Source organism: Lynx rufus, unplaced genomic scaffold, assembly GCF_022079265.1.
Source record: "Lynx rufus isolate CCGP_SWC_20201006 ecotype Redwood Valley unplaced genomic scaffold, mLynRuf1.p SCAF_2, whole genome shotgun sequence".
NCBI classification, from domain to species: domain Eukaryota; kingdom Metazoa; phylum Chordata; class Mammalia; order Carnivora; family Felidae; genus Lynx; species Lynx rufus.
The window spans coordinates 34,822,553-34,834,926 of NW_025814834.1; the positions used below are offsets into that span (position 1 = coordinate 34,822,553).

Consider the following 12,374-nt stretch of genomic DNA (forward strand, 5'->3'; position numbering starts at 1 on the left):
ATGCAATAGGCAGACTCCTCAACAGTAGTGTCAATATTTTTTTTTCTGAATTTTTATATTTCTAAATTTTTTTTGAGAGACAGAGAGGGCACAAGTCAGCGAGGGGCAGAGAGAAAGTGAGAGAGAGGGGGATAGAGAAGCAGGGCTCACCCAAAGTGTGGCTAGAACTCATGAACCGTGAGATCATGACCTGAGCCACCCAGGCACCCCATTAATTATTATATTTCTAAATAAGACATCTCAAGATAGTGGTCACTGGAGGAAAAAGAATTTTGATTTTACTTAAATCTGAGGGTTATTTTTAATTATATACTGAACATTCTGATTCAAACATGGGGCCCTTCACATGAAATAACTCATTTGATCCTCACAGCTACTCCAAGGTAGATAGCAATGGGCAGAGATTTTGATCCACATCTGCTGGGCTCCAAAGTTCTTGCCCTTAAAGATCTTTGTATAATGTCTCTAGTGGAGCCCTTCCAGCAGCCCCACCAAGAGGTGTATCTGAATTAAGAAATGCTAAGAAAAGCTGGATATGGCATAAACTGGCAAAACATAAAGGGCATGATAACCTATTGAAAAAGGCTTTTAGTACCAGTTCCCCCCCCACCAAAAGAATAGAATTCTAGAGCAATTTTTAACAAGATGAAGTGTTTGAAAACAATAAACCCTGTTAAAAATAATTAAGATTTAAGGGGCGCCTGGGTGGCGCAGTCGATTAAGCGTCCGACTTCAGCCAGGTCACTATCTCGCGGTCCGTGAGTTCGAGCCCCGCGTCGGGCTCTGGGCTGATGGCTCAGAGCCTGGAGCCTGTTTCCGATTCTGTGTCTCCCTCTCTCTCTGCCCCTCCCCCGTTCATGCTCTGTCTCTCTCTGTCCCAAAAATAAATAAATGTTGAAAAAAAAAATTAAAAAAAAATAATTAAGATTTGAAAAGATGAAAAATAGTGTGTTCTTGGATGAGTGGACTGAACATTATAGAGGTAGCAAGTGAGAATGTATTGGACCTATAATCCAAACATCAATTTTTCTTGTGTTTTAAATTTGACAGAAAAATGCAAAGTTTCTTAAAGCAGATGAGACTAGCAAGGTCTTTTTTTTCTCCCAAGAGCAATGGACACATCTAGTCAGGATGGTACAATAGTTTTCACACTTTTAATTCATCCCCTTTTGTTCCAAACACATAGCATTAATAGATAAAATATAAAAGGACCAAAGGAAAAACAAAAAAAGATTATAGCCTGACTGAAAATATGAACATCTCCATGAAGCAATCATAGAGCAGTGAGAGAATGGAAGCCACAGCCCAGCTGTGTTCTGGATGTAAGAGCAGCAAAGGCAGTTGGGAGTCTGACTTATGTGGGGTAACAGTAGTAGGACAATACCACGTACTGTCCAAACCCAGACATTTCTATTCAGGACAAATGTTAAACCAGACAGGATGGTAGACATGAAAAAAAGCATGTAAAACAATACTTTATAGTACTGTAATACTTTATGTATTATGTAGTATTGTAATACTCTATGCATATGTCATTATGGTTAAATTTTAAAATGTGCACAGAAATGAAAAATACCTAATTCAGGATAGTACAGACTGTATAAAAGGGAGGGGAATAACTAGGGGATGGGATAGGCAAAAACTTTCATATCTTTTCATTCTAGAAAAATTTTTCCCATTTATTTTTCTTTTATGTGTTTGCTTTTTTTTTTTTTTAATTTTTTTTTTTTCAACGTTTATTTATTTTTGGGACAGAGACAGACAGAGCATGAATGGGGGAGGGGCAGAGAGAGAGGGAGACACAGAATCGGAAACAGGCTCCAGGCTCCGAGCCATCAGCCCAGAGCCTGACGCGGGGCTCGAACTCACGGACCGCGAGATCGTGACCTGGCTGAAGTCGGACGCTTAACCGACTGCGCCACCGTGTTTGCTTTTTAAAAAACTTTTGGAGTATTCACAGAAGGCTACAAAGAAATGTCCAGGAAAGTCCTGAGTACCCCTTTCCCAAATACCTCCCATCACAGTGCAGTATTAAAACCAAAACCAGACATTGGTAAAATCCATAGAGTTTATTCAGATTTCACCATGGACATGTGCACTCATTTTTATGTGTGCAAGTGTATGCTTATAGCCCTTGCAGTTTAGTCACATGCGGAGCCTTACATAACTATAACCACCACAGTCAAGATACTCAGCTGTATCGGTACCACAAGACTCCCTCATGTTAGCCCTCAATTACTGATTTTAATTAATTTTGTTACTCTGTAAAGCTGCTTTGTAGACCTGAATATTAGTATTGTACTAGTATTGAAATATGCATTAAAGTGGTATCTAATCAAAATTTCTATTAAATTGCAATAGAAAAAGGTTTCAATCTTCTTATGTTTACTGTTAATGGACTATTGCAAGTTGCTGTGTATGAAGGTGGGAATCCATACAATATAAGTACAACGTTAAATAGGACTCTGCTCTAATGCAAGCAGTTTTTAGTTTGGCATACTTAAATGTCTATGTATTAGCCTCCAACGCTTTTTTTTTTTTTTTTTTTTGAGAAAGAGAGTGAGTGCGAGTCGGGGAGGAACAGAGAGAGAGGGAGGGAGACACAGAATCCGAAGCAGGCTCCAGGCTCCGAGCTGTCAGCACAGAGCCCAATATGGGGCTCAAACCCATGAGCCGTGAGATCATGACCTGAGCCAAAGTCGGACGCTTAACCGACTGAGCCACCCAGGTGTCCCTGATGCTTTTTTTTTTGTAACTATGAAATTTTGTTTCATTCTGCAAACTCCTATATCATTTAGTGTTTACTTGGTATGAATGTGATAAAAAAATCTTAACATTTAGCTGTGTAGTCAGTGGCAGTATCTAGTTCTAACATGGTCAGATGATCCAGAAACACTTATGTGATTATTTTCTAAATCATCTTAAAAATGAAAATGTAAAGATTTAAAATTTTTGCCACACCCAAGGACTCCTGAAAATCTCAGGGTGTGTAACATGCTTCCAGCCCCATAATTCGACTTTGTGCAGTCTCCTGTAGAAATTGAGATGAAAGAATATGTACAACTTAATGTGGAGTTATTTTTAATAAAATTGGAAGTAAACATCCAAAACAGGTAGGGCAATGGTAACTGTGCGGTACACGGTATGACAGATGAGCAGCCATTAAAAATTTAGGAAGACTTTTTAATGATATGGGAAAATCAGTAAGTGAAAAGGTGAGATATAAAATGGTATATACTATATATAAATGCATGAATTTGTGTTTCCACCCTGCTTTATTCCACAAAGATTTGAGAAGGCAGCATACATAAATATGATTTCCACATCAAATGTTTGTGGTTGTTATTTTAGGGTTATGGGATTAATATTCTCTTTACATTTTATTATATATTCAAAATTTTCTAACCTGAACCAACCTGTAGCCTTAAAGAAAACTCCTAGATTTTCCTTAAAAGTCTATAAAAAAGCTTCTCTTTTTTAAGTAGGCCAGGTTCCTTGGAGAAAAGAACAGAAGAGAGTATGTATAAGCCAAGTATTTCAAATTATCTTTGTGTATTTTACTGTTACCTTTTGATGTTAACGTTCTGGATTTGAATTTTTTTTTTTCCTTAGGGGGATCTTCAGGCTACTAATAAAGTATCAACTGGATAACCAGGATAACCCTTCTTACATTGGTATCCGATATTTATAATATTAAATTGTTTGACTTTGTTTCACCCCATAAATTCCTTTTTCTGGAATCTAATAATAGCACTGCAGTGTTTCAAAGGAGCAAATAAATGGTTTGGTCTGTGATCAGTTTGTCTGCCACATAGCACATTTTCAAGAAGCCCCATAGATAACACCGCTTAACGCACTGTTTGCCAATGCACATTGAAAGACCCCATCTGGCCGCCTTTTTTTTTTTTTTTTTTTTTAATGTTTTATTTATTTTTGAAAGAGAGAGAAAGCAGGGGAGGGGCAGAGAGAGGAAGACAGAGAATCCCAAGCGAGCTTCATACTCACCGTCAGTGCAGAGCCCACGAGCCTCAAACTCACAAACTCTGAAATCGTGACCTGAGCCGAATTTGGGCGCTTAACCAACTGAGCCACCCAGGTGCCCCATTTCCGGCCTATTTTTAAATTTCCTATGGTAGTTACTGTGGACATGTGTCTACAGATAACATATTTCATATGCTGGGCATCTTAGCAGATTTTCTTCCCCTTGGGTAAAACCGTTAACTTAGATAAATATTTTAATAATCGTTCAGCTCTCCTGACTTACTAGTGCCTTCTTTAAAAGTCAGCGTTATTCACGCGTTTAAAGCTGCCCAGAGTTAGGTTTTACTTGGTCAGTTGACTACTTTCAACCAATCAGTTCTCTTTAAAAATAGATATATCTAGGGGCGCCTCGGTGGCTCAGTCAGTTAAGTGTCTGACTTCGGCTCAGGTCATGATCTCACAGCTTGTGGGTTTGAGCCCCGCGTCAGGCTCTGTGCTGACAGCTCAGAGCCTGGAGCCTGCTTCGGATTCTGTGTGTCTCTCTCTCTCTGCCCCTCCCCCACTCACACTCTGTCTCTCTCTCTCAAAAAATAAATAAAACATTAAAAAAAAATTTTTTTTTAAATAGATATATCTAAGTCATGGTATATAATAATTAAGTTTTCTCTAGTTCGTTTCTTCCAGAGGTACTTAAAACTGACTACTTTGGTATACTGTGGCAATAGCACTTTTTTTCTGTGTTCTTTGGAATGGGTAACCATATATGGGGTGACGTCTTAATTGCTAACTTATGTTCACATCTCCTTTTGAACTCTCTAGGACTTTCTTTTCAAGATTTTTACCAACAGTGTCGAGAGGCATTCCTGGTCAATAGTGATCTGACACTTCGGGCCCAGCTAACTGAATTTAGGGACCACAAGCTTATAAGAACAAAGAAGGTGAGACTGCTGTTACAGATTATATGCCAGGAATACCTTATCTCTTGTTTAGTTAAGGATAAGTATGCCTTTGAGTCGACTTTAGGAAACAAATAGAGGTTCCATGACGGGTCACAAGGATCCATTTAGGCCATGTACCATTTAAGTTCTATAGATTAAGTTCTATAGAAAGAAGTACTCAGCTTCAAAGCAGAAAGCCAGGGTAACAGACCATTAGAAATATAAGTCAAATAATTGTATTCCCTTTTCCCTCTTTTTCTTCTACCACATCACCAATTGAGTCTACATGGAGCACTAACTGCATATCAGATATTGCACTAAGTATTAGGATACAGTAGTAAGCAAAAACTGAATTTCTTTTCTGATGGAGCTTAAAGTCTAATGGAGGAGATGGGCATTTGTCAAATAATCACACACATGTCAATTTTTAATTGTGGTTAAGTCCTATGATCAGAAGGGTACATGGTTCTGAAAGAGTGTAATATGTGAATCCGACCTAATTATGGTTATCAGACCACTGAGCTGAGATCTCAAGGAATACTGGGAGATAACTGGTCAGAGAAAAACAAGGCCAGCATGGCACAGAATGAGAGGCTGAAAAGACAATGGTATACTGCTTTTAGGCCACGGAAAGGACTCTAATCTTCATTTGAAGATTAAGGCAAGTCATTAAAAAAATTGTTCTGACTCTGGTTATGCAAAGTGGAATGGGGCAGGGTGAGGTGGGAATTGCTAAAAGTCAATTCCCAGAGACCAGTTAGGAAACTGTTAGTAGTCTGGGTGCGATGATGGTAACTTGATTACGATGAAGAGAGAAAAGGGGTTGGAATCCAGATATACTTAGGAGGTAGAACTGACAAGAATTGATAATAGGTTGGATGTGAGAACCAAGGGAAAGTGTAAAGAATGATTTCTGGTGCCTGGTGTGCATAACCAGAGAGATGGTAAGATCACTGGATGAGAAACATTTTTGGGTAGACAGATCATAAGTTTGTGATTGCAGTATATTTGAACTTACTCTTTAAGATTCTTTCGAGATTTGCAAATGGAGATGTCAGCTAGGCAACTGGATATCCTGGGACAAGAAACCAGAGGAAAAATTGGGCTAGAGATAGAAGACTGATCCTTGCATAATTAGGGTGTAATGGAAACCAGGCATTGGTAGGACTATCATGAGAGAGGACATACAGTGAGATTAGGAGGCCAGGAACTAAGCCCAGAAGTGTGACATTTAATGGCTAAGTAGAAGATAAGCTTGTAGAGGTGGGAATAATAGCCAGACAGCCAGGAAGAAAAACAGGATATGATGTCACAGAAGCCAAGAGAGGCATGTTTTAAGAAAGAACAGTCAGCAGTGCCAGGTTCTGCAGACAGGCCAAAAAGATGAAAACTGACAATCTGTATTGGACTTAGGAATAAGGAATTCCTTGGTGGTCCAAGCAAAAGTTCTTTTGATGACATATAATGGTGGTAGTAGCTAGGTTGGACTGGGTTGAGTGAAAGGTGAAGAAGTGGAGACCACCAAATATTGATGACTCTTCTGGAAAGGTACAGAGGTTGGGTGATAGAAATAAGAGTCTAGTGAGGGTTATTTTAAAAAGGTGAGATACCTGGGGGACACCTGGCTGGCACAGTCAGTAGAGCATGGAACTCTTGATCTCAGAGTCATGAGTTCAAGCTCCACATTGGGGGTAGAGATTACTTTTTTAAAAAGGGGATTAGGGGAGATACCTGGATAAAAGAACCAAGAAATCAGTATGTAAAATTCTAGAAAGACCAGGAGGGTAAAGAAATCTACTTACTCTCCAGTCTTTCCCACTATGAAGTGGTTTAACTATGAATTCAGTGTATTTAAATATATATGCCTGCCCTTTTGCCTTAATCTTTACATTTCCATATTTATGTAAAATATTAAATCTATTTTTCTGTTTAACCTACAACAAGATTCACATATATCTTTACAAATGACTAACATCCAGGGTATTCTCACATCTTTTAGGGAACTGATGGAGTAGAATATTTGTTAATTCCTGTGGACAATGGAACATTGACCGATTTCCTGGAAAAGGAAGAAGAAGAGTCTTGAAGCTGCCCTTTACTCTTCTTCTGTAGAAGGGTTGTTGGACCCCAGCTGCCACTCCTCTAAAGTGTTGTGTTTACATCTAACATTAGACTTTTTTCCAGTGTATAAGACTTAAAATTAGGAGGGGGAATGTCATCGATTAGAACCTTGATTAGCCTGGCTGGTGTACCATCTCTAGTACTATGCAGTGGTCCTCAAGTAGGAGAAAACGTGCCTTTCATTCATTACCTCTCTGGAGACTTCATGCTGGAATGAACAGTGTGCTCAGGGACTATTTGGAGCTGGTTGTTTTTGAATTCTTTTATACTAGAGATGATATTATTCCTAATTTTTTGAGGGCCTTTTAAACACCCCCCAGAGCTGATTGTTTGCAAATGTGTTTATTCTAGAGTATGGAAGTACAAAAACATTGGCATCACATAAATCTACTTTATTTGCTCTTCTGTCAGAGCTGATGAGTATAAAGGAGAAGGCAGATCATCTCCCTGTTCTTGAAAGGCTTAACAAAAGGTGTGTAAGACTGGGGAAGAGTAGGTGATGTCGCTTTCTCCTTTTGGATTTAGATTACATGCTGGTGGGGGTAGGGAGGAAGAGGGCATGACACTATTTCGTTGGGACAGTGGGAAAAGCATAATGAGTATATAAGATGTGTACCCACCTTAGAAAGCACATGAACAATAATCATGGTACTTGGAACAATTAATATCTGTGCCATCATCCTCATGACACAAGTGAGAAGCCAGGCTACAGAAACACAATCCTGAATTACATTTTAGTCATTGTTTTCAAGAAGACAGAAAATAAAAATTCAGTTATTCTTCTATTGACATTTTTTTCTTCAGTAACATGCAAATGAGTAGCATATAAATGGCTGCTTTAATCTTGATTTCTCTATCAAGTAGACCTAAAACTCACTGTAAGACTTTTCAGTTTTTTTCTTAAAGTAATAATTTCAAGCCTTCAAAATATTTACACAAGTCTTTTTCCTTAGGAAAGAGAAAAAGGCTAACCTTGGCCACTGGTCGGCTTGTAGTCTTCACATACTCCCTTAAAATTATTTCATACTTGAAAAAAAATTCTTCATTGAAATACCACTGTAATAAGATAGGAGTGAAAAATGCTGATGCAGTACATACTTTAACTTGTAAACCCCTTTCATGAAAATATTTCCCTAAATGCTCAGAGTTGGAAGTCATTTATTTGTGCCATCTAATTAATTTTGTTAAATCCACATGAGAGTTTAGTCTTAAATATAATCAAAATATTTAAACAAATCTGTACATGAATTTGATTCTAAAAATTTTTGTCACCGAAGGATATTCAATGAAAAGTGAGTTTTCCTTCCAGTCCCTATGCCAACCAGTGATAGGAGTTTATTCCTCCAGAGGTATTCTATGCACATGGAAGAATATGTCTGTATCTCCTTTTAAAAACACAAATGGTAGCATATGATTCGTACTGGTTTGCACCTTGCTTTTTTTGCTTAATGTCTAGTTTATAACTTATAGTATTATAAAGTATATAAAATCTTTAATGACCTAATATGCAAGTTTTGCATTTGCCCTTAAATATCTACTGGTTTATTTTTATAGTTTTTGTGTCCATACTACTTGCAAGCAGTTATGTGTCAATAGTCTATTAATAAATAAAAAGCCAATTTGGATAGAATCATTTTTTTAGTACTGATTTTTTACTAAAAATAATTAGAAGTCCTTCAAATATTTTATAAGTGCATCTTACAGACCTGATGAAGATCTTAGCAGAATTATTCTACACTCTTCATTTACTTGTTTCAGTATTGATGTTCATTATACTGTCAGTGAAGAGCTTGACTGCTAAGGCTCCAACTTCTGTTGTTACTTGCTTCTGACAAGAAATAACAGACCTGAAAAACTTGATTTTTTCTGGCTGCTCTTAATAAAATGGCCAAATAATACAGGCCCAAAAAAGGCACAAGGGATGTGGAACAGGCATTCTTACACTCCACAAAAGTTGATACGACGCTGAATCCCTGATGCAGAGTGCACTAAATCAGCTCTTGTGATGCTCTAAAAACTGACTTTCTTAGCATGTTTGTCATTTTAATACATGAACATTTCATTCATATAAAATCAGTTTAGGGGACAGCTAATAGATTTTTTTTCTTTATCTTTTAAAAAAGTTACTTACTTTAGAAGTCTTTGTTGTCCCCCTGATTCAAATGTGGAGCCAGTAACATTGTTCAGAATGTATTTTCCTACATTCTAGGTGAGAAGACTCTTCCAGCCTAGTCCTGAGTAGCCAACAGGTGACAAAGTCATGAGGGTCTGCCTTATCACAGACTGTATGGCCTCTAAAACTAAGGGATAAAAAAAGTGTTATGCAAATGACTTTGTTCTAGGCTTTCTACAATTCTCCCTTAGGAGAGTCTCCTACATTTTTTCAAATTGCTGCTAAAACATTTTTAATCCATGTTTGTTGAACGCTCATTACACAGAAGGCTCTATGCTAGAACAGTTTTAAGGACATGAAGGTCAAGTACAAAATATCTATTATGAGGTTTTAATAGCGTTAATAGTATCCTTACTATGCTCAATAAAATAAACTTGAAATAACTGATGCTGTAGACAATGTGACATTAAATGTGAGTATAATAAAAGAAAACTACAAAATTTTCATAATTTTGGCATGTAGCACACTTTGGCCTCAAGCCCTCCCAAGTATTCATGTCACCATTGTTACTTTTGCTACCTCAAGTGTAGTCCTCAAGATGGCAGCAGCAGTATCTCTTGGGAACTCAAATGCCTGGGCCCTACTCAAGCATCTGAATCAATCTGCATTTTTTGTAATGCATTTTTTTTTTACATTTATTCATTTTTCAGAGACGGAGCACAAGTGGGGGAGGGGCAGAGGGAGACACTGAATCCAAAGCAGGCTCCAGGCTCCAAACTGTCAGCACAGAGCCTGACGCAGGGCTCGAACTCATAAACCATGAGATCGTGACCTCAGCCGAAGACAAACGCTTAACCGACTGAGCCACCCAGGCGCCCCTTTTGTAATGCATTTTTTAAAATTTTTTTTTTCAACGTTTATTTTTGGGACAGAGAGAGACAGAGCATGAACGGGGGAGGGGCAGAGAGAGAGGGAGACACAGAATCGGCAACAGGCTCCAGGCTCTGAGCCATCAGCCCAGAGCCTGACGCGGGGCTCGAACTCCCGGACCGCGAGATCGTGACCTGGCTGAAGTCGAACGCTTAACCGACTGTGCCACCCAGGCGCCCCTGTAATGCATTTTTAAACTACATCTCCAGATGTTCTTGTGCACATTCAAGTTTGAAAAGCAATGATAACACCTTAAAGTTAACAGTTCAGAAAATTTGACAAGCAAAAATAAAGAATTCATCTTCAGTAGTACTTTATGTTTTAAAAACTACAGAGGATATATTTGGGAGTACTTTTAGTTACTTAAAAATGCTAGCATGCCAGTAAAGAAACTTAAAAAAAAGTGACATCGGGGCGCCTGGGTGGCGCAGTCGGTTGAGCGTCCGACTTCAGCCAGGTCACAATCTCGCGGTCCGTGAGTTCGAGCCCCGCGTCAGGCTCTGGGCTGATGGCTCAGAGCCTGGAGCCTGTTGCCGATTCTGTGTCTCCCTCTCTCTCTGCCCCTCCCCCGTTCATGCTCTGTCTCTCTCTGTCCCAAAAATAAATAAACGTTGAAAAAAAAAATTAAAAAAAAAAAAAGTGACATTACTACTACAATTTTTAAAGCTTATTTTGAGACAAAGAGACATGACAAGTTGAGAGGGTGGGGGTGGGGAGCGGGGAGATTGCCAAGCAGGCTCCACACTATTAGCACAGACCTGATGCGGGGCTCAGACTCATAAACGGCTAGATCATCTTGACCCCAGCAAAAGAGTCGGACACTTAACCAACTGGGCCACCTGGGCACCCCAATAATGTCATTCTTTAAAAGAAAAAAAAAACTCTTTAGCAATAAGTATGTCCAATCATGAATTCTTCGATCCATTAAATCCCCTCTGGAACTCTATCCAAAGGAATTAATCCACAACCTTCAGCATGAGTAACTGTTAAGTGTGCCATAAAGAGAAAAAAACAGTTTGAGAAATTACTGGCCCCAAGCTATTTCTTAAGTACCATCTCTGACAATACCTTTCATGCCTCCTGCTTTCTGCCCTGACAAGTGAATTAATTACTTGGGCTTTTTCAATGCATTGTGTGGTTCCTCTTTACTTGGTGTTTGTTCACGCTGTACCTCTTGACTGAAATCTATCCCCATTCCTCAGATAACTTTCCCTGTAAGCCCTCTGCATATCCTTAGCATAGTTAATTACAATATACTCTAAAATATCATCCAAATTTCTGTCCTATTCTCCCCACTTCTTTATGGGCCCAGCACATAGAACACAATGACTGAGGCAAATGCCATTGAGATGGTCTCTCAAAGCTGTCTGCTATCTCATTCTCTCTACTTTGGTGTCAACCATCCCTCATCCAAGCTTTCTACTTGGGCTTCTGAATCTTTTCTGGTTCTCCTCCCACCTCCTCTCTTGGCTCCTCCTCTGACTCTAACTGGGGACATTTCTTAAGGCTCAGTCCTATCGAGTTACTTCTGCAGTGAATCAATATTACAGCAAACCACCAAGAATAATTTGTGAGTCAGGATCCCAAATCCTCTGGGCGATGATTGGTAGGAAAAGGGTCCTACAAAAAATGTAAAATCCTTTCTCAGCATTTTATAAGATTTGCTTTCATTATTACCAAAGTAAAAAGCTCAGCAGAGAAACTGGAAATATAAGTATTCAAACAAAAAACCTCCCATACCAGCCAGAGAAAATCCCAGTGAAAATGGATTTCTTTTCCTTCAGAATTCCTTATATAACTCCTATATCAGTTTTACCGTCAGTGTTAAGAAGTAAAGAACACAGACCGTGAAGCAAGGCTACCACATTTTGTGTCCTAACTCCTTCACTCCCTATCTACGTGGCTTTGGACAAACTCCTTAACCTCTGTTTCAGTTCACTCATCTGTAAAATGGAAATAATAATAATACCTGTATTCTTATTTATAGGGATTGAAACTGTTTATAACATACCTGAGAGGGCCTAGCACAAAATTAATACTGTATGATAACTGGTATTATTTTGAAAGCTAACCATCTTTTATGTATTACTAATAAAATTACAGGTAAGTTACCCAAAAGCAATAAAACAACAGTTATGAATAATGGTCATGTATATTAAGAAAAAAACCACAAAAACAAAACCTCATCCTGATTCTGAAATTTATGTGAGACATTAGTGATCTATGAACAGGAACATACAGACATACCTTATCACCCCCTAGAGGCTGCTACCTAGAACTCAGTAATCTCA

General features: G+C 38.6%; 1 protein-coding gene across 2 annotated transcripts in view; it reads left to right on the forward strand.

The window, feature by feature from the left end:
• ORC2 (origin recognition complex subunit 2) overlaps positions 1-8,670 on the forward strand; it is a 44,430-nt gene extending 35,760 nt beyond the window's left edge. The window contains exons 16-18 of one of the 2 annotated variants that reach the window (XM_047084312.1): positions 3,613-3,674; positions 4,801-4,919; positions 6,919-8,670. In XM_047084312.1, coding sequence (XP_046940268.1) covers positions 3,613-3,674; positions 4,801-4,919; positions 6,919-7,005 — 268 coding nt within the window. In that variant the 3' untranslated portion in view covers positions 7,006-8,670. Of the gene's footprint in view, positions 1-3,612; positions 3,675-4,800; positions 5,115-6,918 lie in introns of those variants that run through there. The other variant, XM_047084311.1, reaches the window with a different exon arrangement.
• The last annotated feature ends 3,704 nt before the right edge of the window (positions 8,671-12,374 follow it).